General features: G+C 42.0%; 1 protein-coding gene across 1 annotated transcript in view; it reads right to left on the reverse strand.

The window, feature by feature from the left end:
• Nucleotides 1–822: 822 nt before the first annotated feature.
• The window catches only part of ADAM19 (ADAM metallopeptidase domain 19), a 136274-nt gene continuing 109549 nt past the window's right edge, over nucleotides 823–27547 (reverse strand). Inside the window, exons 10-23 of the mRNA XM_072630847.1 lie at nucleotides 25945–26029; nucleotides 24974–25113; nucleotides 20256–20433; nucleotides 19013–19102; nucleotides 17373–17568; nucleotides 16605–16713; nucleotides 15784–15988; nucleotides 14382–14459; nucleotides 14069–14177; nucleotides 13728–13872; nucleotides 11596–11680; nucleotides 10946–11170; nucleotides 4058–4216; nucleotides 823–3361 (exon numbers count right to left, since the gene is read on the reverse strand). Of these exons, the coding sequence (XP_072486948.1) occupies nucleotides 3308–3361; nucleotides 4058–4216; nucleotides 10946–11170; nucleotides 11596–11680; nucleotides 13728–13872; nucleotides 14069–14177; nucleotides 14382–14459; nucleotides 15784–15988; nucleotides 16605–16713; nucleotides 17373–17568; nucleotides 19013–19102; nucleotides 20256–20433; nucleotides 24974–25113; nucleotides 25945–26029 (1858 nt within the window). The 3' untranslated portion in view covers nucleotides 823–3307. The remainder of the gene's footprint in view (nucleotides 3362–4057; nucleotides 4217–10945; nucleotides 11171–11595; nucleotides 11681–13727; nucleotides 13873–14068; nucleotides 14178–14381; nucleotides 14460–15783; nucleotides 15989–16604; nucleotides 16714–17372; nucleotides 17569–19012; nucleotides 19103–20255; nucleotides 20434–24973; nucleotides 25114–25944; nucleotides 26030–27547) is intronic.

A 27547-nucleotide genomic window follows, 5' to 3' on the forward strand; every position in this document is an offset into this window, starting at 1 on the left:
ATTGCCCTAAATGGGGATGATTCTAAAATAGATTTCATGAAGAGATAGCCTGTCAGAGTGGAAAAAACATTTGGCAAGTCCTTGCTTCTACCAATTTGCTACATGATCTGGAATAAATCCCCTCCATTTTCTGGGCCTCATTATCTGTGTAAAGTGAGAGTGTTGGACCAAATCAGGGGTTCTCAACTGTTTTGGTCCTGGGATCCCTCTATGTTCTTAAAAATTATTCAAGACCCCACAAAGAGCTTTTGTTTGGGCAGGTCATTTCTATCAGTATTTACCACACTATAAATTAAAATGTTTTAGTATCATTACGAAAATAGCTTTGTGCTCCTGAACTCTCTGAAAGGGTCTCAGGAACCCCTAGTGGTCCTTGGACCACTCTTGGAGAATCACTGGACTAAATGATCTCCAAGGTTCCTTTCCAGCTAACACCACTGGTCCGTGGTCTTTGTCCTCTGTCTTCTCCATGTTTAAGCAGTTTACCCTTTCAAGTTAAGATCAGGCCTTCGTTCAGGGGATTTCATTGGTATTTTGTACTCTTCCCAGTCTTTCAAAGATATATGGAGACAAGTGAACTAGTCCTATGCTGTATAGAAAAACAGCCCCCTCTACTGGTAAAATGGAAGTCTGGGCTTTCCTCCTTGGGAACTGGAACATTTGTGTTCTACTCTGATGGCCTTTAAGTGGCTTGGATGTAACCTTTTAAATGCTACAAGAAGCTCTATACAGCTGAGCAACTGCTGGTGTCCAAATGCCAGGAGTGGGATGCTCTGGGATTTTTTTTGTATAAGCTGGATTTGCAAGACAACTCATGCGGCATTTCAAATGGCAAACCATAATTCATTTTAATTAAATATAAACAAGGAAAAAGGCACAATGATTTGTACTATTCAAGTATTTTGCATAGATGCACAAATATCATCAATTGTAAACAATTAATAAGTGAATCAAGGAGAAAAGGATCTAAATTCTGTGTAAAATCTCTCAAATCAAAAGAAAACTTCACATATGCCCTATAACCTCGACACATACCAATAAGCAAATGCACTCCTTTCTCTCTCTCTCTCTCTCCCTCTCTCTCTCTCATACTCACACATATGCCCATATACTGAAAGTTTACTTTGGAAGGTTTTGTTTCTGTGAAGCCTCAGTCTAGAGCTTCCAAAGGGACTGGGGTACCTTTCCAGTTGGTTTCTGAATTTTATATTCCCTGGGATTTTCTTGGGCTTATATCCTGAACAGTGCTTCTTAGGTATGCTAAGGAAATGGGAATCAGGGAATAGGGCAGTGACTAAAGATTTTTGCAAGCCTGAGATTCTATCAGCTTGATCTGCCTCCTCTATAGAATAGAGGCAGAAATAATACAGGGTCAGAGATCCAGAGAAAATTCACCTATTTCCAGTTCCTAATGCCCATTTGTGGGGACAGGGAGTAGGAAGAAGAAAGAGGTCTTTGAAAAATCAAATCACTGGTTTCCTTTCCATGTTGTTTCAAGGAGAAAGGATTTTAGGATTACATGGTTGGCTTGACCTTCTCCCATTTGCTAGACATCTCAACTCTCCATCTCCTGGAATAAGGGACTGGGAGAAAGGCTTCAAGAAGGCTTAAGAAAACAGCTGGCTTAACCACTGGAATCTCTGCCAATGTAGAAATAGCCAATGAAGCCATTTTTCTTTTCATTGTCTCTTCTAGACACAAATATTCTTTTCTGACATAGCTCCCACAGATCTATGAAGAACTGGGTCATTTAGGATGGACCGTTCATAAAGGGGCAGTGAGCTGGCTGGCAGAGACAACACTACAGCAGCATTCCAAATGGACTTGTGATCTGGATGCTCTTCTGGGTCTTTTGCTAGGGAGAATAATTTTCAGAGCTGGGGAATTCAAGGGATGTATCTTTCTGGAATATTTAACTGGAGAAGGCTGAATATTAGATAGAAGATGCCTGACTACGTAGGTAGTCTGAGTTAACCCAAGTCACGTGGCAATTCCTCAGATTCACATTGCAAACCAAAATGTCTTTCTTTACCCCTAATTTCATAAAACAAAATTAAAAATAAACTAAGGAGGGAGGGCATCATTAATGTCTCTGCTTTGCCAATCCTATTCCAGTCAGCAATCCTGAGATCCAATACCAGAAAGCTCAAAACACAAAGATAAACACAGATTTATAAGCAAGACCCTCTCTGCAGTTTTAAGGAATTACTAATAAGCCCTGAGGATAGCTATATGCACCACATCCCTGGGAAGACAGAGCTGAATACTGTCCATTCACCAAAGCACCACACATCGTTATATTGAGGGCCTGAGGGACAGTGAGGTGGGGGTGGGAGAGGAGTGATCAAACAATGAAACTCCAGGGTAGCTAGTGCTAGAATGGAATGTACCTCATATGCACCAAGGAGGATAAGAGACCCAAACTATTGGTTCTTATGACCTTTGGCATTACCATTATGGTTCAGAGGAGACACAAGCATGGTGCTCCCCCCTGCTGTCTATGTTATTGTAGATGGCATGGTTAACATAGCTGTAGTACCTATCTGAGTCAAAAAATGACCCATATGAATAATGAAGAGGAAAGGGGAGTAGGGAAGGAAAAACACTCAGACCTTCACAGGATATGCATCACAAATGAACAAGGAATTAACACAAAGCATCCCAACCAAGATGGTTCGTGTGATCTGGCACACCCTGATCACAACAGAGATTTTCCTCTGGTTCTTCTCTGAGTCCCAAGGTAACCTGGAGCTGAACCACCTGGTCCAACTCCTTAGGGAGGGAGTGGAAGATATGGTGGACTGGTCCTCCTCCACAAGCCTCAGGATGACTTCTCCAGGCTGAGTCTTGATATGGGATGGCTTAGGAGATACATGTGAAAACCCTCATTAGCCCAATTTCTCCTTCAGCACTGGTCTTCGAAGGCTCAGGTGACCACTAGAAGAGAAATGACCCAGTCTCTGCAGATATGCTGAGTGGTTGACAGGTAAAGCCAATGTTCATCTTCTTCCCCAGGCTCCTCCTCTCTCCCCCTCCCCAAATCATATATTGCACAAAACAACACTTAAATTTTGTTAGAAATAAGTCACCCTGGGCTCCAGAAAGAAGCTAGGTCATACTGAGTCTGAGTCAAAGTATCAAAGAATTGGAGGTGATGAGGTTGAAGGTAGGGGGAGGAGGTAAGTGAAGTAAGATGGCAAGTGAGTAGATATGGTTCTGCCTGATTACAAGGCCACGATATCTTTTGTGATTTCCAGGATCTTCATGGAAAAAGAGAACTCTGGTTGAGACTCCTCAAGTGTTGGGATTAGATTTTTGAGTTAGTTAATCCTCCAGCCTTCTGGGCTCTGAAATCTGGGAACTTTGGAAAGAAACAAGGGAAACAATTAGTTCAATGCACTAAATAGAAACAAACTTAAGCACTTGGATATTTGCTAAACATGACCACTAAGAGAGTGATACTCGATGAGTATCAGTCTGTTCATCCATAACAAACTCTCACATTTCAAATCCTTTAAAGGGTACAGACTGCCATCCTCACATCAGCCTGGTGATATAGGTATTATCCCCATTTAATAGATGAGGACATTGAGGCTCAGAGAGGTATATTGACCTGACCCGTAATTACAGAGCTAGTAAGTAGCAGGGTGAGGATTCACATCCAAGACTCTTTAACCAGAACTCTTATCGCCACTATGTTCTACAGTTACCACAGTGGTAGGAAGAGCCCTCTTCACCTTGCTTCTCCAGAAAAAAAACAAGGTGCCAACAAATCACATCCCTACAACTTAAGAGCTTAGCAAGGGAAGTAAGAGCTACCACACCTGTTATCGATCTGTTGTGTAAAACCAAAGCTGGCTAATCAATTGACTTCATTACCTCCCCCATCCCCACTCAGAATAAGGAACACAGCAACACACCAATCACAAAGGAACTGTCCAAATGCCTCATCTGGAATATGGACTGCACAAGGCCATAGAAGAGTCTGTTCTTTGCGCCCATCTCCCCTGGACCCCAGGGGCAGGAAGAGGCAACTTGTATTCCTTGGGAGACGTACCTTAGGAGCTAGAGCTGCTAGTGGCTGAAGGTGCCTGGGGCTGCTTCCAGCCGCAGGTGGCAGCAGGGCAGAGGGGCTGCCATTCTTTGGGAGTGTCTTGCGACCTGGCACAGGATTGGCAGGTAGAGCTTTCTGGGGTGGGCGAGGTCTGGAGACATCCTAAGGAGAAAGTAAAGAGACTTTCAGTCTGACTCTAAACAGATGGCAATAGCAGAGACCAAAAAATGGAACTGGTCTCCACGGGGTCAGCAGCCTTCTGGGGTGGTATAGAAGTATCATGGAGGAAAAAAGTTTATTCAGTTCCTGGGATTTAGAGCCAAAAGGGTTCTTAGAGATGATCTAGTCCAACCCTCACATTTTCAGGGAAGTGACCTGACATCCTAGGATGACTCCATTGAAGATGTTAGAGAATCCACAGAACTTTAAAGTTGGAAGAGACTCTACAGATCACCCAGGCCAGGAGCACTCCCTCTTGTCAACACCCATTATACTGATAAAAAAAAAAACAAACCCAGAGGCCCTGAGAGGTCAAGTGACTTGCCTAAAGTTATACATTAGGTTAGGGCATCAGGAAACAGGACTTTATGTGAAATAGTCAGGAACGCTGATAGGTGTTCAGCCAGCTAATGAGGATAATGATGATTGATGGAGGATACCAGTATAAATTCATTTAGCACTTTGAAGTTTTTAAAAAATCTGTTCACAGATATGATCTCACAAAAATCCTCACAGGAAATTATCACAGATATTATCCCTATTTGATAGATGAGAAGACTAAGGAATGGAGGGTCTAAATGATTTACTTAAAGTTTCATGATTTTTTAGAGGCAGAGCTGCTCCTAGAATCCACCTGACTCAAACCCTTTGTTCTCCCCATCAGCCCACACTGCCTCAATGAGCAAGGGGAAAGAAAAGGAATGGCAGTGAAAGTGGGATATAAGATGGGAGTTTTGGAGGACACACAGAGCTTTCAAATTCCACAATTCTGATTTTGACTAAGCTGTTTCCCCCAACTTTCTCTTCCACTTTTGACAGAATGATTGACATCTTTCGAGGAGATCTACTATGTGTAAGAAATGGAATCTAGCTCACAAGTCAATGAAATACCTTACTGACTTCTGGGGTATGCACCTGGTCAACCCCTACCCAACCTTTCTTTCATTAAACATTTCCTGAGCACCTGCTAAATTCAAGGGTAGAAAAACAAGGCATACTCCCTGTCCTCATGGAGCTTTTTGACTTTTTTCTTTAAACCAGAAAAATCAACTAGACAGGTTTAAGTTTTTAAATTTGTACTTCTTTTTTTCCCTATCCATTCTCAGAAGAGATGTGAATGGACAGTAGAAAAAGTCTGAGGATAATCTCAAGCCCTTAAAAAATCCATGACCTGCATCATTACATCTTAGAAAATTTAAACTGGTTTCTATGGATTATTGAACACCAGTGAAAGGATGTGTCAATGGCTCATGCAAAAGAGAAGAATTTTGCTTATTTATTCCATTCCTTCCAAAACAACTCTTTTAGAACCAGCAAAATAGGAAAAGAGACGTCATTTGGGTCCAGAGTGAGGAAATGAACAGCTGTGTGCAGATGTCAGCCCATCACTGGAAAAACTGCTCCAATGGCTGTTTGCCATGCAAAATGAATGTCTCAGGGGAAGCATTAGCAGGGAGGAATCTTCATCCATATCTCAGCATTTGGCCTCCCTGCTTTCCTCCTGCCATGAAGGGAGTACTGATAATGACTAAGAAGGGATGGTCCAAGAGGCTTCCTCAAATCTTAGTAGCTTGGCTGTGTTAGAAGCCATATCCAACCTGCTTAACAGCTCTGGAGAAAAGAATTCCCTGGATAGAGTCAGGGGTCCAAGAGGCAGGGAGCCCAGGGGGATCTTGGAATCTGGGGACATGAAGAATTCCATGGAAATCTATCAACCAGCCTACCAAATGTTCCTCTGAGCACAGGGGGCCTGTGAGGAGAAGAGGGCTCAGGAGACTGGAAATGTTCCATAGGGACCCACTGAAGCCTTTCAGTGATAAGAATGCAGAACTAGGTCTTCAGGATCCTCCTTGCTTGGTCTTCAAGACCTTCCAAAGTCTTTGTGACTTCCCAAGCACCAAGGTCATGTGTGTTTTGCAGACAGTAGGCACTTAGCCATAGCAAACCCTTAATAAATGCTTTTTGATGAAGTATTTGTTGACATTAAGACTTGTAAAAGCTGAAACTCTGCTATTAAACTCATTAGGTCACTTAACACTTGTAGATCTCATTTTCCTCAGCTGTAAAATGGGAACTACAATCTCTTTATTTGTCTGCCTAAAAGGGTCACTGTGAGATTCAAAGGAGACGATGAACATGAAAAGCCTAAGGGTGTGTAAAACTTAGAGAACTACACTAAGAAGCAATGGTAGTAGAGAAAATTGGGAGCCTGCAGGGCTGGGCTTCAGAGAGCAAAGGCAGGCATTGCATGCGCAAGGAAGAGGTGAGCTCTCTCGTGTGTCTTTCCCACTGTGAGATTCTCCCACCAGAGAGAAGAGAGATGGACTCCATGGGTACTTTTGCCAGATAGGTGCTTTGGTGATAAATGGAGACCAGTCTTGGTAAGAGAAAATGGTAGTGATAGATTGTTTGATCAAAAGATCAACACAATACTGAGAAAGTCTCCCAGAAGCTGCAGAACATATGGCATAGTCTGGTGGCACTATTTGCATAATTAATCTTGGTTTTCCATTTCTTGGGTAGTAAAGGTGCTCCTTTTTGGTGTTTTGGGGTGGGAGAGTGGGATTTCTAGATGTTTGCATCAATCTAGGCCGGGGGTGGGAAACCTGTGGCCTTCTAAGTCCTTGGGTGCAGCCTTCTGACTGAGGCCAAGTTTTGTAGAACAAACCCTTTTACTAAGGGTTCTGCGAAATTTGATTTCTCCTTCTACAATAGAACAGATTCTCTACTTTGATTGGGATAATTTTAATAGCAAGTGTTGGCACATAAACATTAATCATAATAATTAACTATTTAAATAATCATATAGCTAATTATATAATTAATTAAATGGTTAGCTAGTAAATAAATAATTAAACATTTTGACTCTTCACATTTATTAGCATAACGTTTTGCATGGTAGTCTGCTCATTGTCTTGATTTCTTTTGCTTTCTCATGTCTAATTTTGGAATTTAGGGATTATCTTTTTCTTTAATGGATATACCCACTCTTTATCAATTTCTTCTTGGTTTTGTCATTTCAATTGCTTGATTATTTTCAACTATATTAACTTCTTGTTTTGGTTATTTCCTTTTCTATTTTCTGCCGGGATATTATTTTGCTTTTTTTCTACGATATTTGAACAGATTCAACTGGCTGAGTTTCCCTACTTATTGATGTGGGCATTCAACACTACCAAGTTTGCCTCTGTGTGTTCCTTTCATTGTATCCCCTGGATTTTTATATCTAGTACCTTGGGGTCTTCATCTAATTTTACAATTTTCTCATTCACTTGACATTATTTAATAGATTACTTAACCATACCCCAAATGGCTTTTATCTTGTAATTACTTGATCATTATTTACAACTAACTTTGTTAAATTATAATCCATGAATGTAATGTAGAGGATATCTGCTTTTCTTACCAATATCTTCTTTTTTACTCAGAATGCATTCTTGTTTATTTTCTATGTATACTAGAGGGGTAAAATGCATATTTCTTTTCAACCCTTTTTCATCTTTTCTTATGTTTGTTGAATTTCTTGAAGTTTAATTTAGTCAATACAACTTGATGAAGGTTTTCACAATTACTTGTGAAATAGTTTATCTTGATATGAGAAGTGTTATTTTAATCTATGACTCAAATACCTGGCTGCCTTTATAATGCCTTTGAAATGCATATGGTTTTGTGAATTGTTCAAAATCCAAAAGTTTACCATTTATCCATCTTTTTCCTTCTAACAGTATACAAAATTTGACTGGATTAGATAAGTCCAGATTTATAGAATAACAGACTAGGATCCAGGAAGAGCAAACTTCAAATCTGATCTCTGACATTTGGCAGTGTGAACATGAGCAAGTATTTTTTAAACTTTCTAACCTTCAGTTTCCTCATCTGTAAAATGGATATAATACTAATAGTACCTGCTCCATGGAGTGTTATAAGACTCAAATTACATAGTACTCCTTGGAAAGTACTTTGCAAACTTTGGTGCTACATTTGCTGTTCAGTCGTTCAGCTGTGTCCTACCCTTGGTGATCATATCAAAGCAATGATGTCCATGAAGTTTTCTTGGCAAAAACACTGGAGTGGTTGTCATTTTCTTCTCCAGTGAATTAAGGCAAACAGAGGTTAAGTGACTTACCCAGGGTCCCACAGCTAGTAAGTGTCCAAGGCCAGATTTAAACTCAGGTCTTCCTGATTCTGGGGCAGCTAGGTGGCTCAGAGCAGAGTATTGCACCTGAAGTCAGGAAAGCCTGGCTTCAAACACTAGCTGTGTGACCATGGGCAAGTACTTAATCCTGTTTTGCCTCTATTTCCTCATCTGTAAAATGAGCTGAAGAAGGAAGTGGCAAACCTCCAATATCTTTGCCAAGAAAATCCCACAGACAGTATGGTCCCAGGGTCACAAGAAGCCAGACAGGATTGATAGAACTGAATAACAACAAATGTGATTCCGGCACAGCAGTGCTCTATCCACTGAGCCCTGTAGCTGCCTCCTGAAGTTCTGCATACCTGTCAGTTACTATCAAGAAAAATATGATATCTGTGTATATATTACATCCCAATTTGTCTGATCATTCTTTCTTGGGAAATCTACTGTCACTGTAACTCTTAGTATGCCATTTTTGTCTTATTGTAGTTCATATGGGATTCTTTCCTTGTTGTCTTAACATTTATAATATGTCTAGGAAAGTTAACTCATAAATTTTTTCCAAGTAGGGGGACCAGGAGATTTTTTACATTTGTCTATTGTCACTTATTTTCATAATTCTGGAAAGCTTTCCTGAATAATTTCCTGGAATATACTTTAAAGATTCTTTCATGGTTTTGGTTTTTGCACATTTTCTGGGATTTCAACAACTCCTGACATTGGTATGCCTTAACCTATCCTCCAGATCTGTCACTTGTAGTTGAATATCAATTTTCTCAATATGTGAATTTTCTTCTTAGCTTGTTTTTCTACTAGTATATACTGTCTGTGAGCCTGTTTTCCACCACTGACTGCTTCTATAAGGATCTTTTCAGATTTTTCTACTATATTCTCTAAATTAATCACATATATGATATATGACTAATATGTAGTCATATATATTATATTATAGTCATAGAAATTTACCATATCTTCCTGGTTTTTAAAAGTATTTTCTCATTCCAGCTTCAGTTCTTCTCATTTAAAAATTTCTACAAGTCCTAAAATTTGTTCCGGCAATTTTCTTAACATGGAAATTCCGCATTAAATTAATTGTGGCATTTATCCTTTGAAGGAAATCAGGATATCTTGTATTGTTTCTTTTGCTGCTGAAATTTTTATTTGTTTCAGTTGCTCTGTGGTGTTTTGTGGTATTGTTTATTTATTGTGCTGGTTCTTCATTTTCTTTTGTGGTAAATTTTTATTGTCATATGTGGGTTTTTTTTTAAAACTATTATCCCCCCTCTTTGGTGTTTCTCTTTTTTTAAGGGAATGTGAAGAGCTTGGCTTCCTTCTAACTTCTCCTTCCACCATCTCCACTGGAAGCCTGCCCAAGGACATCTAACCCAGCTGTGCTCAGCATCTCTGTCTCAGTAAACACCCCTGAAGTGAGGGGAAACGATCTCTGTACTTAGGCTCTAGGGATATTTATTTGACACGGATTTGTGGTCCCTTCCTGGTTTTGTTTGCTCCTTATTCCTGCCAGAACCCTTGTCAATTGGGAGGTGGGGGTTGGCTGCTGAAGTTGGTTGTTTGTTTCTTCCTGTCCTACAGAGACATAACTGTACATCTGAATTCCTTTTGCTCTGCCTTTCTCTTCCACCCCCTTGACCTTGTGCTCTGGGTCAGAGGGCAATATAGGTTGAGCTTGGCTTTTACCTTATCAAAAAAAAAAAAATAACAATTATGTGGGTTTCTAGGAATAATAGGCTTATAATTTCTCTCTTCAGTTTCTTTTTTTCTCTCCTTACTCATCTATTTCTCTTCCATATTTTTTCTTCTTTTTTTCTCTCTTCTCCCAAATTCTCCTTTCTCTTCTTTCTCCTTTCTCTTTTCATTATTTCCTTCCTTCCTTCCTCTTTTTAATGTTGTCTTCCTTCTTCCCTTTGTTACTTCTTTCCTTCCTTTTTCCATCCCTTCCCCTTCCTTTCTTCCTTTTTTTCCTTCTCTATCTCCTATTTCCTTTCTCCTCTCAGTTTTTAGGCAATGTAGAAAGAGAAGTATCATCAAGAAAAGAAAACCCTTCAAAATCAGAACCAAGCCCTCTTAGTTTGCTAAACAATAATTTTGATCCTAACTCCCCCAAACCCACCAAAGCCCTGACCCCATATCTGCCAAGATCCCTAGGAACAGGGATAGCTCAGAACTGTCTGTAAATCCCAGCCTGTACAACTTGCCTGATTTTCCTCAGGCGGCAGTGCTCTCATTAGAGGACATCACTTACATGTTCTTATTTTTTATTCTTAAGCTCTTTGTTCCAAGTCCTTTGCAATTGGTGGTGATGGGGTAGGGAGCTGCTGAGATTATAGTGCACTGATGTTATTTATTTTAACACCTATGTCGCATCCTACATTTACCTACATTTAACCGTATAACTTTAGGCAAGTCACCTGCACTTTCCAAGTCGTAGGTTGCTCATCCATAAAACTAGAAGGTTGCTCTGGGTGGCCTCTAAGATCCTTTCCAGCTCTTACGCTAGGAGCTGGGCAAACCCTTACCTGAGTAGCAGTATAATTAGGAGCTGGAGGCACTGGCCGGCTTGGAGGGGGCCTTCTTACAGATTCTTTTCTCTCCACTTGGGTCATGGCCCCTGGGGAGTTCCTGATGTCCCTGCTGAGGTGTACTGAGAGAGGGGGAGGTGGAGACCCACCATGCAGATAGTCTGGAGGTGGTCTGGGGGGAGGTTGTGATGGCTTGCGTGGAACTTCAGGTGTGTTGGTCACCTATACATGAGGTGAAACACATAACATCAATGAGATATCTATATACCATGTCTGAATGACCTACATCTTAGTTGCCCTTCTGTATATCCCACTGGGATAGAGGATCAGAGTAGGATGATGGGTAAGATGAATTCTGGAAGATCCTTCTAACTCTAGAATTTCCTGATCGTCCAGAGACACTCAGATAAGTTCTTGTCTTTCTAAATATGTCTTTTCTAAGAATGCCATAACTAGGCATAACTTTTAGGCCAATTCAGTAAAATTTATTCACAGACCTGTTTGTAACTCCTTCCCCTCCCTCCTCAAGAACTGTGGAAAAAGCAAAGGGAAAATTCTGCATATATACATATTGCATATATACAATATACGGGAGGACACAGAAATGGGAAGAAGATTCAGGTTTCCCAAGCATATAAAGGACTTACCTTTCTCTTCCCCTGGGGAGTCTGTAACTTGAAAGTTGGGTTGGCATGACCAGTCCCACCATTCTGAGTCACCTTGAAGGGGCAACTGTGAACAAGAGAGAAAAATGGAAGCATGTAACCACAGGAGCTATCAAAGACAAGCTTGTCGCTTCAAGTTCCAAGCTGCAATCAATATGTCCAGATTTTCCCCTCCCCTACATTCCTTTCTACCCTAATCAAAAAAAACTCCTCTGTATGGTTCCTAGCACCCACCCCACCACCCTCCAGCCCCTTCTCCATAGTCTGACCTAATAAAAATACATGGGCCTGGCCCTCTGAAGATGGAAAGCATCACAAATTAATTTTGAGCTTCCACCTTTCCAGCAATGCTTTCCTTCCCTCAAGGCTGGATCTAGCAGAAAGCTTGGGCATGGTCCCATGGGTAAAAAATTTAATTTAATTTGTCACTCAAAGCCTCTGCTCTGAAGATTTTGCATTAACTGTTGCTGTTCATGGTTAAAGGGGAAAGGATGAATAACTTAAAACTGTAAGTATCAATCAATATACATTTATTAGCCACCTCCTAGGTGGTAGGCATTGTACTAAGTGCTGGGGATATAAAGAAAGAGGCAAGAGACAGTCCTTGTCCTCAGGAAGCTTATCATATAATGAGAGATACAACAAGCAAACGTGTGTGTGTGTGTGCGCGCGTGTGCATGTGTGTACACACAATACAAACTAGATGCATGATAAATAAGAAATAATTAACAAAAGGAAGGCACTAGAATATAGAGGGGTTGAAGAAGGTTCCCTCTAGAAGAAGGGATTTTTGCTGGGACTGAGAGGAACCTACATTAATCAATAAGCAGAGTTGAGAAGGGAGAGTATTCCAGGCATGGGAGACAGTCCAAGAAAATGCCTGGATTGTCTTGTTCATGGAAGAGCCAGCAGGCCAGGGTCACAGGATCAACGACTACATGTTGGGGAGTAAAGTGTAAGAAGACTTGGAAATGTTGGAGGACGCTAGGTTATAAAGGGCTTTGAATGAATCCTGGAGGCAACTGAGGACCAATGGAGGTTGCTAAATGTGTGTGTGTGGGGGCATAGCATGGTTTAACCCACACTTTAGGGAAATTACTTTACTGGCTAAATGAAAGACGAATTGGAGTGGGGAGTGACTCAGGCAGGCAGATCATTACAGGGGTCCAGGTGTGAGGTGATGAGGGCCTGCTCTAAAACTGTGGTAATGTCAGCAGAGAGAAGAAACCAACAGGTCTTGGCAACACGTTGGTTATGGGGAGGTGAGAGATCATGAGGAATCTAGGATGATGCCTAGTTTGCAAGTCTGAGGGACTGGGAGCATGGTGATCCTCTCTCTAGTAATAGGAAAGGTGTGTGGCATGGGGGATGGGGAGAAATTTAGGGGAAAATATAGTGAGTTCAGTTTTAGACATGTTGAGTTTAAGATATCTTCTAGCATCCAAAACAAGATGTCTAAAAGGCAGTTAGAGATTTGAAGTTGAAAATCAGCAGAGAGATTAGGACAGGAAAGGTAGATTTGAGAATCATTAGCCTAGAGATGGTAATTAAATCCAAGGGAGCCAATGAGAACACCAAGTAAAGCAGTATATAGAGAGAAGAAGGCCTGGAACAGAAGTACTATACCTCTGATATGACCCCAGGGGAAGGCTGATAGCCATTTATGGCAAATATAGTATCCCCACAACTGTCTGCAGTCACTAGTGATTTCCCAGGCTATAAAAGATCATCTAGGTGAACTGGTTTGGCATGGCAACGTAAAATGCCAAGATGTGCTTGAAGACCAGTGATCGGAGGGAAGTTTTCCTATTGTTCTCCCCTGGGTTTGCTCTATGCTGCCAGCTCCAGGCACCAGAACTGTTCATTACAGCTCTACCTGGCCTAGGTTCCTGCTAGCTCTAGCTCTTTGTCCAGAACTGGTTCATCTCTAACCTCTAAAATCCAAAAGAGGCTAAATGACCCCTCAAAATGTCAGACTTATCATTAGAAGGTGAAAGACACAAGGCAGGGAAACCAGATAGGGAGTATTATAATTGTCCAGAAATGTGGTGATCTAGATCTAACTTAGGGTAGTAGTGGCTGTGTGAGCAGAGAGGTCAAGACATTCATCTCACCTGAACTGTTGCCTCCACTGGGAAGGGAGAGCTGAGGGCTTGAGTGGGCCCAGTCTGTGCCTTTTGCAGTAACAGAGCACTAGGAGGATGATAACCAACAAAATGGCGGCCAACACTCCAGCTACCACAGGGCCAGGGCCAACACCTGCCAGAAAGAGAATGAAGAAACCAAGCTGGAAAATGCAAGTGCAAGGGTCATTTAAATTTAAGAAGCTTCTGAGAAAAATAAGGGATCATAATTATCATTACTGCTACAAGCTGCTCCCAAGGCCTTCCTCTCCTCCCTCCCCATTCATTGTCCTAGATACAAGGAATGACAAAGATGAGGGTATCTCACTCACTCTGGGGGGGCATGGGGCCACTGTCGATGCTACCTCCATGGCCCACAGTGTTACAGAAAGGTGGAGCCCATCCTTGGAAGCAATGACAATTCTGTTTATTGTTACAGACCTGTGATGGGAAGACAGGAGGCATGAGGGTCTGCCATGTGGCAGCCTCTCAGCCCCATACCTCAGAGAAGAACCCTGTATCCCACAGAGAACAATCCCCATCTCTACCACCACCCCTTCTACCACCACCACCACCACCACCACCACCACCACCTCCATGAAAACAGATGGAGGACAAGTCATGGGGACTTGAGCCAAGACCTACCCCATTGCCATGGCATTTCTTCCCACAACCTTCAGTTTCAAAAAAGGAAGTGTTCCTGCATTGTCCCTCAAAGCAAATCTGTGGAAGAAGGAAGTGAGTAAGACAGCACTGCACCTCTGTAAGGTTCCACTTCTTCATTTTAAGATTTCCCCCAGGAGAAGGCAGAGAGCCCTTCTCGGAAGGCCCTGTTGTCCTTAGAGCTAGCAGCAGTCATCAGTCATCCCTCAGGTTATAAAAGATGATGCTAGTGAACCTGACTTAGCAAGCATGATGCTGCAAGATTCTACCCCTGGGTGTCTCTGTACTATGGTTCTGAATCAGGGAAATACAAGAGACACAGAATGGAATGTGGATTAGGTATCAAGTACATGAGGTGAGGAAATTTACACTAGAGTGAGAAAGAGAGGGAAAAGGCATCTGTGTGTGGACTCTGACAGCTTATTCCACTTTCAGAGTGAATGAATGAGTATTAAGCTATGAGTGTACTGGGGAAAGAGGAGGACCAAGGGTAAAGGCAGAGACAGGTATCTTCTGGCTGTGTATCCCTGAGCCCTACAAGGCAATATTAGTATGCTGAGAGCTGTGGTGATATTCTTTACAAATAATGTCTCTCCAAATAGTACAGTTCTGAGTCCCCAGTGGTCTCCACACAAGAAAAGTGCTAAGAGAGAAGTCAAAAGGTAAGAGCTCAATGTTAACCAAAACAAATGCTAAGTGGTCCTGGTGAGCACCGTGAGTAGGTCTAGGGCAATTCACTTGCAAAATGAAGCTAAGTAACGGCTGCTTTGCCAGTGTACATGAAAGGTCTTTCAAAGGTATAAAGTGTGATACAAATGTACTGTCAGGGTGATGGCTGTGGTCAACTCTAAATGAATGAAAACAATAGGGCAGTGGATAGGAAACAGAATAATCCAAATAGCCCTGGCAATGTCATTCAATGCCATAGAACTGGAATATCTACCATCTAGTGATATTTCATACCAGAAATAAGAAGCCATTTTCCCCTACCCCTCTCTCCCCACACACACCCCTTGCAATAACTTCATGTCCTCTGCTTAATAGTAACCTTGGTCTTTGTGGTAATGGGTAACATGGATTTCATTACCCTCAAAGTCATCCTTTTCCACTGGGGACAGCTCTAAGTGCTAGGAAGGTGAAATCTATCTTGCTGAACCACCTTCCATCCATTTGTCCTTAGCTCTTCCTTCTGAGGTCAAGTGGATTAATTTTAATCCCTCTATCTCCATGTTTCCGGTGGGAGGCTTTGCACTTGGGGACTAGGTGAATTTATAGGGTTACTTTATCCCCAATACTCTTCTTCTACGACAGGCTGAGACTCATTCCTGACATCCCCAGACTTCCTGAAGCTCACTCTTCACTATTGCAAGGTACGGGCACTTACATGGTTATAGCCACACTTGGTTCCCGTCATCACTAGCCCTGGATCTAGCATGTCTCCCTCTTCCTCTGGACCTCGGTATACATGGGTGCCCCGGCAGCGGATTTTCTTCCCATTCATGGTGATGGTGGTATCAATAGGCACTGCATTGGACTCCAGGGGTCTAGCCTCTGAACTCTGGCACTGGATCTTCCCACACTTGGCATCTCTAAACACAATGAAGAAAAGAGGAGGTGGAACTCAGAGAAGAATTAGAGGCATGTAGTCGCCACAAAGCAGCCTTCTTCCCTTACCATGATCAAAAAGACTGGACTATCTGAAAGGTGCCCCTGTTGGGGAGCAAAGCAACCTTCTCTTGAGAGGGACTATTCAGAGCAAAGCCACAGCAATATCACCTTGGGTCCTGCAGTCACCAGCCCTGGATCTAACATTTCTTCCTCTTTCTCCACACCCTGATATACATAGGTACCCCAACAGCGGATGTGCCTCCCATTCATGGTGACAGTGGTATCAATGGGGCAGGAGAATTGGCCAAGACCAACTACCCCTTTATGAGAAGAAGGAAACCTAGGGTGATTGGTAGCACAGCTTTGTAAGTTGTTTATTTTTCCAGTTATGAGAAGAGATTAGCAGTGATTCATCTCCCTTCTGGAGCCAGGCCCTGGTTTAGAAAGCAAGCACAGGGGAGAAGTAGGCAGCCAGCCAGGGCTCATCTATGCTGTGGTCCATCTGGAGTTACAGAGGCCCCAGTTTCCCTGGGGTTGGGCTAGGCTGGGTATGGTGACTAGAAAGGCCTTTTGGTCAGTCCTCTCCCCAATCATCACCTCATGGAACATTTCTTGTGTTCTCCATTCATGTCCTTCCCACAGTTCCCAAAACGGTCTCCTGCTACGTTCACCTTCTCAAAGCAGAGGTCAGGGGCAGGGCGAGCTCCTGGGAAGAGAAAAGAACACATTTATCGGGCACTTTTATCTAGAAAACTCAGAAGAGGTCTTCTGCAAACTCTACCATCACTAAGTTTGTACTGGCAGGTTACCAGAATCCTCTTTATAGTCTGTTCCCTCCCCTCTGTACTGCTCTTATAATAAAAATAGTAGCTAGCATTGACTTAGCACTTCAAGGTTTTGCAAAGTGTTTAATAAATACTATCCCATTTGATCCTCACAACAACTCTGAGAGGTAGTACATGCTATTTTTATTGCAAATGAGGAAACTGAGGCAAGGTTAAGTGACTTGCTCAGGGTGACACAGCTAATAGTGTCTGAGGTCAGATTTTAATTCAGGTCTTCCTGACTCCAAGTCTACTTCACCACCTAACTGCCTCCAGACCCCATGTTTTATTGTTTGCTTTGTTTTTTCACTTTTGACAAAAAAGTTTATATAAAACTTCCAAATCCTCTGTACTACCTACCCTACAGGTTTGTTGTAAGGAAAGCAGTTTCCTAAATCTTAAGGTACCATACATATGAACTGTGAGATTCTCTTAGCACTAAGATGCTATGTTACCCTTGTACCTATGTTACCCTTGGCATTTAGAGGAAAGAGTCAGGCTTTTGGGAAGGGAGGTGTAAGTGTTTGGGGGATACCCTTACCAGGACCCCAGAGTTGTTGGCACTGCTCCTGGTAGGTAAGACACATGCCATTGTAACAGTAAGCCTGTCCGCCTTCACATGGGGTGCCATCCATCTGGTAGAAGTTGGTAGGACAATGAGGTGACTTGCCAGTACAGAACTCCGGGAAGTCACACTGTCGGGACTGCTCACGGCACAGAGTGCCTGGAGGTAGCAGCTGAGTCATAAGGAAAGAAGGGATAAGTCAATAAGTGAATTCTCTTTCACATCACAAGGATCCTGTCATCAGCATCCACTTTACATTTCTTTAGACTTTTCTGATTTGCCATTTTTAATCCCAATATTCTTCTGGTGATGCAACAGGGCTGTTGATCTTGGAAACCCATAACCTCAGAAGTATCAAGATTGTAGGTGATCCAAGGGGCAGTGTAGGGACAAAAATCATCAAGTACAGAAACAGAAAAGGAGGTAGATCAGTTAAGTACCAATTACAAGAAGTCATGGACACTCAAAGTGTTGCAAAAAATATCCATTAAATAGTAAAAGACTTAGGAGGACAACCTCAGTTTATTGGGTAGACATTGTATGGAGTACTTATAAAAGGATAAAGACTGAAGACTTGTACAATACACCATGGGAATGAGTGTGCACAGCACTGAGGCAGTAAAGTATTTATTTCCACAATACTGCCCATATACTCTCTACTAACTCAACTCCTTCCTGATTTCATCCCTACTGGGATTCCAAGGAAAGTCTGGTGGGCAGGAGTATTAGGCAGAACAGACCCCTATCTCTCCTCCTCCTTATTCCTCCATCATCAACCAGATCACACCTTCTGTTCACCTCCATACCCCTGAGGAGGTCCTAGGCCCATCCTAGAGACATCCATGATACCTCAGGAGCTGCTTTGGAAAAAACAAGGGAAACTACTCCCTTCTCTGCAACCTTCCAGTCAACTGTAAGCAGCATATACTTTCTTCTCTGGAGAGAAGTGGACAAAGTCCATCATGCTGTCAAACCCAAGCTCTGAATGTGATAGGAGATAATAACCTGAGTTGGGTCATCGGCTATAACTGACTTTATGAATGAAACCTCAGCCACATTTTGGAAAAAGAGCGGAGATGCATTAGTGGATATGAGGATCTTTACCAATAGGTTGTTAGCAATCAATGTTCACTAAGTCTCAGGCCTCAAGCATTCTGCCTCCTGTTTTTTATATATATACACACATATATACACATACATATACACATATACATACCTACACGCATATATACATGCATAGGTACATACACATATGTACATGTACATGTACATATAAACACACACTCATACATACATATGTCTTCCTTGGGGGACATTGCTCAAGGTTCTATGTTCATTCCTAGGACAGGTAAAATAGTTCCTCCTAGGATAATAAACCAAGTCTTTCACTAGCCTCCCAAAGAAAGCTGAGCCCATGCATTTTGGTAGGTTTAAAGAATGGGAGGGACTATTCCCTGGGATGCTTAGAGCTAAGACTGATCTAGAGACAGGGCAATGGACTCGGTGCTCATTGGTAGTTCCTTTCAGGGGAGAGCTTCTCTGACTGTTCTATGCATTCTCCCTCCCACAATGGAAGATGTCGCCATTGCCCCTCTGTAGTAGCCCTGTCTCCTCACCTTGCACTGGTGGCAGCAGGAGCCATGTGCACACTCTGCCCCTGATTTCAGAGTACAATTAGAAGCATTGCAGCAGTGATTTTGGCATTCCTGGGGGAGAGAGCAGGAGTCAGGAGGTGTTTATAGGGCTGATAAGAAGAGGCATTAAGTGTAGAGAGAGATACCGAAATCCATTTGCCTCCCTTCCACATCCCCACCCATCCATCCTGCCACAGATCCCAGAAAGTGTGGCCCCAGAAGTCCACACCTGTCAGAGCCCCTTTAAATCCACTCACTGGCCCATAACAACATCCCAGGATGGGGCCCTTAGGAAGGTTGCAGCACCTAAATATAGTTCAATTGATCTTCTGGGTTCTTTCTCAGAAACCTCCCTTCTAATTAAAACTGACCTCAGTCAAGCTAGTCCCTTCCACCCCTAAAACGCTGTGTCCCTGTAGGTTGCCTGTGTTAGATAATCCTTCTTTTCTTCCCCTGGCCTCAGTGGGCCTAATTTACTAATCAGATGTGAACTTCTCATGCATGAAACATACAGCAAGTTGATAAAACTCTGAGTTGACATTTCAAACTTCCTCATTACAATAACTTGGAAGCTGGGAGATTCAGTGGGGGGAAAGGCGGGGTGGTAGTTCAGAGCAGGACTTATCTAGAGAATCTCTGGGTTTGGACATGAAAAGAAGTACCGAGTCTCCTCCTGTCGGTTCTTATTCCCTATCTTTAGGTAATTATCTTCTTATTCCTTATCTTTAGGATCAAAGTGTCTATAGCTGGAAAGATGCTAGAGATCATCCAGTCTAACTTTTTCACAGGAAGGGAATTTATAGGTTCTCCAATCCAACACCCTCCCCCAATTTTACAGAGGAGATCAAGAAGGAGTGAAGTGACTTGCCCAAGGTTGTACAAGTACTAAGCAACAGAGAGCAGAGATTTGAACTGAGGTCTAGTGAGGCTATATTCAGCCCTCTAGTGCTCTGTCTACTGTACAAGATTATCCCTCAATTTACCGATGAGAAAATTGAGGTCAAGGGGCTGGAGGTAGAGAAGTGACTTTCCCAAGTTTATAGAGACAGTAATTCACTGACTCCAAACCCAGTGGTCTTTTACTACACCAGGCTGTCTTTAAACGACCTGTGGGATCAATCAGTAATCAAATGTAGTGCCCCTTTTTTCTCCCTTGGAGTTTTAAACAGTTTCTCCCCTTATGACCACATTTCCTTCCTCTTTCCCCCCAGCACCCAATTCTTACCTCTTCCTCACCACAATCACACTCTTCCCCATCTTCCAGGTACCCATTTCCACACCTCCGGCCGCCATACAATGTCCTAGTATCTGGCATGTTGGAAAGACACATGCCACCTCCTGACTGTAGGTACCTGTCCAGCTCCTTCCGGTTGCACCGGTTGAACACCTTGGGAAAGGGGTGCCTGATAGAGGAAGGAACACAAAGCTGGCATGAACCCACCAACTGAGGCAGCAACATGGCGGAGATGTGACACAGATCTGTTTGCATGAGTCCATCTGCATGATGGCTACCAGAATTCTGGACCCATATTTCAAGCTTCCTATATCCTTTTGGGCTGGTGCAGGTTTGCTTTTCTATCTTTTATGATGGTTCAGGGATAATCTATAGACAGCCCCTGCATTTGGTTGCTTTCTTTGCCACATCATGAGAAAGTGTGGAAGGCCTTTGGTACTTTGCATGGAATCCCTATGTCAAAATCAGGGGAGAATAAGGCCAAGACTAGCACAGGATGGGCACTAATTGATTGACTATGATCGACATTGTTAGAGAACTGTGATCTGAGATCCACACTAGAATAGCTGGCTATAACAGCATGGTATTCCTAGCTTTATTTTTTGCTTCATTTAGCACCAGAATAGGTATTTGAAAATCATAGACAGTAATATCAATATTATGTATGGATGATAAAGATTCTATATGTCACAGAAGAGTTATAAGCATTTTAAGGAGGTTGCTCTCCTCTTAAAACTGATGAACAAGTCAAAAAAAAAAGTTTCCAAAAGTTTATTTACCAATTCATTCATTTATTCATTCAATAAATATTTAATAAGTGCCTACTACCAGAAAATTTCCATTCTGGTGCTGAAGGAGATACAGAGTTTAAAGGAAAGGCAATATAACAGTGGATAGCTGCTTGATTTGGAGTCTGGAAGGCATGGATTTGAATCCTGCCTCAGACATTCATTAACTTTGTGACCCTGCACTATTTATTTTACCTCTCTGAGCCTCAGTTTTTTCATCAGTAATATGGAATAATGGCATCTATCTACTAAGGCTCTTTGTGAAGATCAAATGAGATACTGCATATAAAACACCTTGTAAACCTTAAAATCCTGTATAAATTTGAGCTATTATTATTATTTTTATTGCTATTTTAACATAAGCATTAGTCCCTGTTGTCATGGATCTGACAGTCTAAAAAAGGGATAAAAACATAAGCATACAGAGTCATAATACTCAGCATTACAAAATAGGTATGCTACAGATTTTAAAACAAAGGGTTCATGTGAGGTCTGAGGGAGGAAGTCATTATAGACAAGAGGGATCAGAAAAAGCTTCTTGGAAAAGGGTAAGAGAACAAGCATTTATTTTTTCATTTGCTTTAAATTTATTATTTTTTAAATATTCTTTTCTTCTTAAATTGAGTTCCAAATTCTCTCCCTCCTTCCCACCCTTCCCCCATCCATGCATGAAATGTGATATCAACTATGCATGTGAAGTCATACAAAACATATTTTCATGTTAGCCACATTATGAAAACAACACCAAGGAAAATAAAGTGAAAAAAATATGCTTCAATCTGCATTCAGATTCCCATCAGTTATTTCTCTGGAGGTAGATATCATTTTTCATCATAACTTCTTTGAATTGTCTTGAATCATTGCATTGATCAGAATAGCTATATTCACAGTTGATCATTGTACAATGTTCTCCTGGTTCTACTCACTTCACTTTGAATTAATTCATATAAGTCTTCCCTGGTTTTTTTCCGAAACCATCCTGCTAGTCATTTCTTATAGAATGATAGATTTCATTACAACATCATATACCACAACTTGTTCAGTCATTCCCCAATAATGGTAAAAATCTCTTTGATTTCCAGTTCTTTGCCCCCACAAAAAGAGCTACTATAAATATCCTTGTACAAATAAGGTCTTCTTTCCTTTTTCTTTTATCACTTTGAGATACAGACCTAGTGGTGGTATTGCTGGGTTAAAAGGTATACACAGTTTTACAGCTTTTTAGGCATAGTTCCAAATTGCTCTCCAGAATGGCTGGATCAGTTAACAACTCCACCAACAGTGAATTAGTGCTCCAATTTTTCCATATCCACTTGAACATTTGTATTTTCCCATTCTATCATATTAGCCAATCTGATAGGTAAGACGTGGTACCTCAGAGTAAACACGCATGAATTAAGTGCCTACTCTATATGCCAAGTAAGCACTTCATAAATATCATCTCATTTGATCCTTACAACAGCCTTGGGAGGTAGTGCTATTATGATCTCATTTTACAGTTGAGGCAACTGAGACAGTCAGAAGTTGGGTGACTTGCCTAGGATCACATAGCTAGTAAGTGTCTGAGGCTAGGTTTTAACTCAAATCTTCCTATCTCAGGGCCAGGGCTCTATCCACTGTGCTACCTAGCTAGTAAAGATAGCATTCAAGTTGAACTTTACTTTGAAAGAAGAGCAGGAATTCAACCAGCATAGATGGAAAAGGAAAACATTCTAGGGGTGCAGAGGCATGGTGGCAAAGGGCAGCTGATGTTTTGGGGAAGAAAGATAGTTCATTTTACTAGGAAAAGAGTACATAGAAGAAAGGGAAGTGAGTGAGAGGGTTCAGAACTGTCAGGTGGTACCAGGCTATGAGTGATCCTGAACACGAGACATAAAAGTCTGAACTTTATTAAGGAGGTAGGCAACTGGTAACCATGGGAGATTTTAAAAAACTATTTAGGAATAGTTCAAGTAGATCAGAGGGCCATACCAATGAGGCCAAGATCATGGGCTCAATTCAATGGCCATACCAGACAGCTTAGTTCTGTTACACGGTCACAGACTTGATAACTTGAGCCAGTCAGTTATCTCATAAATAGATATTAGTGATCACAAGAACTGGTCAAGAGGATGCAGATGATTCAGTGAAAATATCTACCTGTGTATGGGAGGGAAGGAGAGATAACAAAACATAAAGCTTGAGTTCTGTTAATGATGGGTTACCATGAAGGGAGCAGAACCAGGCAAACAATTCATACAATAACTATAATTCTGTCTTGGAAAACAACTGAGAGACTTCTAAATTCTGATCAAAGTAATAATCAGTCACAATTCCAAAAGACAGTTGATGAATCGTGCCTCCCACCTCTTGGCCAAGCTACAATGGACAGAGGTACAGAATGAGACAAGGATTTTTAGACCCAACCGACATGCTGCTTGGCTTGGCTTGACTGCTCTTATTTATTAAAAGGAACAGCTTCTTTTCGGGGGAGAAGGAGCTCTGGGTATGGAGTGCTGCTGGCTAGTGATGCAAAAATGAAATGCAAAAGACAGTAATAAACATTAAAAAATATTTGCATTGCATGGCTCAAAAGAGATTCTACTGAAGTGAATTTTGGAGCTGGGCAAATTAAACATGGCAAACACTTGCTCCTTTGGGGAGAGGACATTTTCCTCAGCACTTCCCCTGTGTGACTGTAAATGCTTCTCCTCCCTTGTTCTTTCTCTGAGGAACAGAGCAGGGCTTCTGACAGAACCGGATCCCCTGATGCTACTTCAGGCACTGGTTGTTGTTGGCAAACACCCTAAACCACCATAATAATAATACTTGATAACCACGATAATAAGGCATGATGATGATAATACGGGTGCTCAGTTTTTGTAAAGAAAGTTTTGCGGGGTTTTTTTGTAGTTTTCACAGTGCTATCACATTTATTTTCTCGTTGGCACCTTATAACAGGAAGGACAAGCAATATGATGGTCCTTTGTAAAGACGACCCTGAGGCCAGGGGAAGCAGGGACAGAGCCAAGATGAGAACCAAGGTGAGACACCAGACTTGGAATCAGACTACTGGAATTCACAGGGACTCTACTACTTAATAAGCTGTTGGACCTTGGATTGTATACATTTCTCTGAGTCTCACTCTTCTCACATGTAAAGTGAAGAGAATGGGGGAAGAGAGGGAATGAGATCAGAAGTGGGAAAATGCTTTAATTACATTATATTATTATGTACATTTCAACTGCCTGCCAAAAGTCACAGAACTACACAATTACTTCTGAGATCCCTCTGCCTAGACTTCTAACAAAGAACTTACAGGAGCCTTTAAGATACATGAAGAAACACTAGCCACTGTCCTACCCCTACTCCCAACCTGCCTCCTTACAGGCTTCTTAGTTGAGAGGCCTGGGTCTAAGTCTAAGATCTGTCGCTAACTAGCTGTGTTATCTTAGGCAAATTGCTCTCAGTTTTATAAAATTTATAAAATTAGGGATGACTTCCAAGATCCCAAGCTCTAATGTTCTAAGTTCTAAGACCTTTTCTAGCTCTAATATTCTCTATTTCAAGGTCCTATCTCGTTCTGTCTATATTGTATATTCTCAGATCTCTTCTAGCTCTAACATTCTATGTTTTAAGGTCCCTTCTAGCTTGGTCCATATTCTACTTTCAAAGGTCTCTTCTAATTCTAAGATTCTGTTCAAAGGACCCTCTAACTTTAACATTCTACCTTCTAAAGTCCCTTCCAGTTCTAGCCTTCTATGTTCTATGCTCTAGTGTCCCTTCCAGTTGTAATTCTGTGTTCTAAGATCCTTTACAATTCTAATATTCCAGCACTCTGGGTTCTAAGGTTGCTAAGTTGTAACATTCCATGTTCCAGTGTCCTTTCCAGCTCAGACATTCAATGTTCTAAGGTCGGTTCCAGCTTTCTGCATGACTCACCCAGTGGCAGCAGCCATGATGCACCCACCATCTGCAGCACTTGCTGAACAGCAGTCTGCAGAGTCGTGGCTCATTCCAAAGTTGTGGCCCATCTCATGGGCCATGGTGGCAGCAACCCCAATGGCATTCTCTGAGTGATCCTGAGCAAGGAGAGAGTTCAGTCAAGGTGAACAGTTCTAGACCATCACTCATAGCCTTGACCTCCTCTAAAGATCTCCTCTGCCATTCTTTATTGATCCAGCCTTTTAACACACAGGCAGACATTTAATAGGTGCTTTAAGAACCTATGATAGAATGATTTGGCAGTCATTTTTTTCTTATAATTTAAAGAGGATGAACTTATGATATTCTATAGTGGATCACACACATGGTCTATGCCCAGTGTCATGCCTCAGACAGGGTACCTACCATGGGACATGTTGTACAAGGTCCTGGTTGTTCTCCTTGATATCACCCTGAAAGGTTAACAGTAAACCCTCAAAACATCCTCATGAGGAAGTTCTTAGCATAAGAACAGTTCTATTACTTTCTTAGCTCCTTGGCTAGAATGTACAGGAGAGTCTAACTGGGTCAGGGCATAATGTTATTACATTAGGAGTAGCATCTAGCTCAAATTAATGTTAAATTAATTTACCCAGATTTATGGTTCAGATGAATGCACATCAGAGTCCAGCCTTTTAGCTTATATGGAAATTGCTTTCCTATCTCCTTTCCTCTGTTTTCTCATTAGGGATTGCAGAGAGGAGTTGCATGGGAGGCCTGAAACATGAGGTGCCCTCCCCCAATACTTGCTGATTGCCACCAGTAATTCCAAGTAGGAGGTCAGGGATAGGGGGTGGGGTAAGGAGGTGGAAGTCAATTATTTCAATCCACGGGAAAAATAGAGCTCAATATGCAGAAATGCAAATTTCCTGGGTCATGCAACAATTTAATCAGCTTCCATACTACCTGGCTTATTGCATGGGACTCACCATATTGACCCCTCCAGACTGATACACAGAGCACATGGCCATCAGTGGGGCCAGGCCAATTGTAGTGCCATGGAAAGACATTCCCCTGAAAGAGAAGAGAGGGTAATGAAGCTTGGCTTGAGAAGATCACTTCAAAAGTAAGCCAAATATAGGAACACCTAATCATCAATGACCTATTACAGTTTCAGTGGTTGCACTGAAAAGTCAACTTTCTTAAGCCCATCCTCTCACTTACAGACAAATAAAGGCCTTCTGGTCTCTGAGCCATCTCTGTTGTTTTCAAGAAACCAATCCCATCCCTTCACATTGCCATTTTCCTTCAGTCTCTTCCAGGCAAACTCACAGAGGAGAAGGACAGAAATCAGTGACAAAAATGCAGTTTCCCTCTCTCCTCCCCTTCCTACAATATACCAATAGCCTAATCTACACTGGAAGGAAATGAGCAGGGTTTACAAGTTGCTTCCAATTCCTGCTGAACAGGATGAAGCCAGATGGGTGGAGGAGGGAATAAGGAGAGGGAAGGTGGCATAGGTCACGATGCCAAGATGATTCACACCCATATCCTTCAGGGGCCAAGCTTCCCCATCAGCATCCCAGGTTCTGGTATGTGACCCCCATGTTGCACTCAGGGTCAACAAAGCTAATGCCAACTTAGGCTGCATTACACACTTATAGGAATGAGGGGCTGATAGTCCCTCTATAGAATCTTTCCTGGTAAGAACACATCTGGATCTCATGTTCAGTTCTGGAGGCTAAGCTGGAAAGAATCCAGAGAAGGGCAGTCATGACACTGAAGGACTTTGAGTTCATTCTATATGAGGAATCGAAGAAATTGAGCTTATTTAGCCTAAAGAAAGGACTGGCAGGAGCAGGAGAAGGAGAGTGAGGACAGGTGTCTTTAAATATTTAAAAGGCAGTGCCATTATGTGGGAAAGGGACCAGACTTGTTGTGTTTGTCCTCAGAGGATAGTGACAGAAGCATGGGTAGAAGATGCAGAGGTAAATTTAATACTGATTTAAGGAAAATCTTCTAACAACTGGAGCTGTCACCAGAGGAATGGGCTGCCTTAGAAGGGATGGGATCACCTTCAAAGGAATTCTTCAAACAAAGGTTAGATGACTATTTGCCTGCTATGGTATATAGCAGGATTTCATTTGAAATATGGTTTTAATTGGATTGATTGAGGTCCCTTACAATTCTCAGATTCTTCAATGCTACATTCTACTTTCCAAAGGTCCCTTCAAGTCCCAACATTCTATGTTCTTAGGTCCTTTCCAGTTCTAACATTCTTTTTTTTTTCCCTTGAGACTGAATCTTCCTATCTCACTTGGGCTAGAAGCAGAGCAACCATTTATGGACCTAATCTCATTGCTGATTGGTAATAAGAGCTTTGATCTACAGCTTTTCTGACCTAGGCCAGCTCAACCCTCCTTAGGGCAGCCTCGTGGCCTTCTGCTCTGGAGAGCTAAGCATATTACTGCCACTTTGTGCAAATACCCAATCAGCCTACTGTGGCTTAGAACCCCCAAACTCAAGTGATCCCACCAGCCTCAGTGCCCCCAGAAGCAAAGATTACATCTTTCCTGAAAGGTTGGGCCATAG

Source organism: Notamacropus eugenii, chromosome 1 (genome assembly GCF_028372415.1).
Source record: "Notamacropus eugenii isolate mMacEug1 chromosome 1, mMacEug1.pri_v2, whole genome shotgun sequence".
NCBI classification, from domain to species: domain Eukaryota; kingdom Metazoa; phylum Chordata; class Mammalia; order Diprotodontia; family Macropodidae; genus Notamacropus; species Notamacropus eugenii.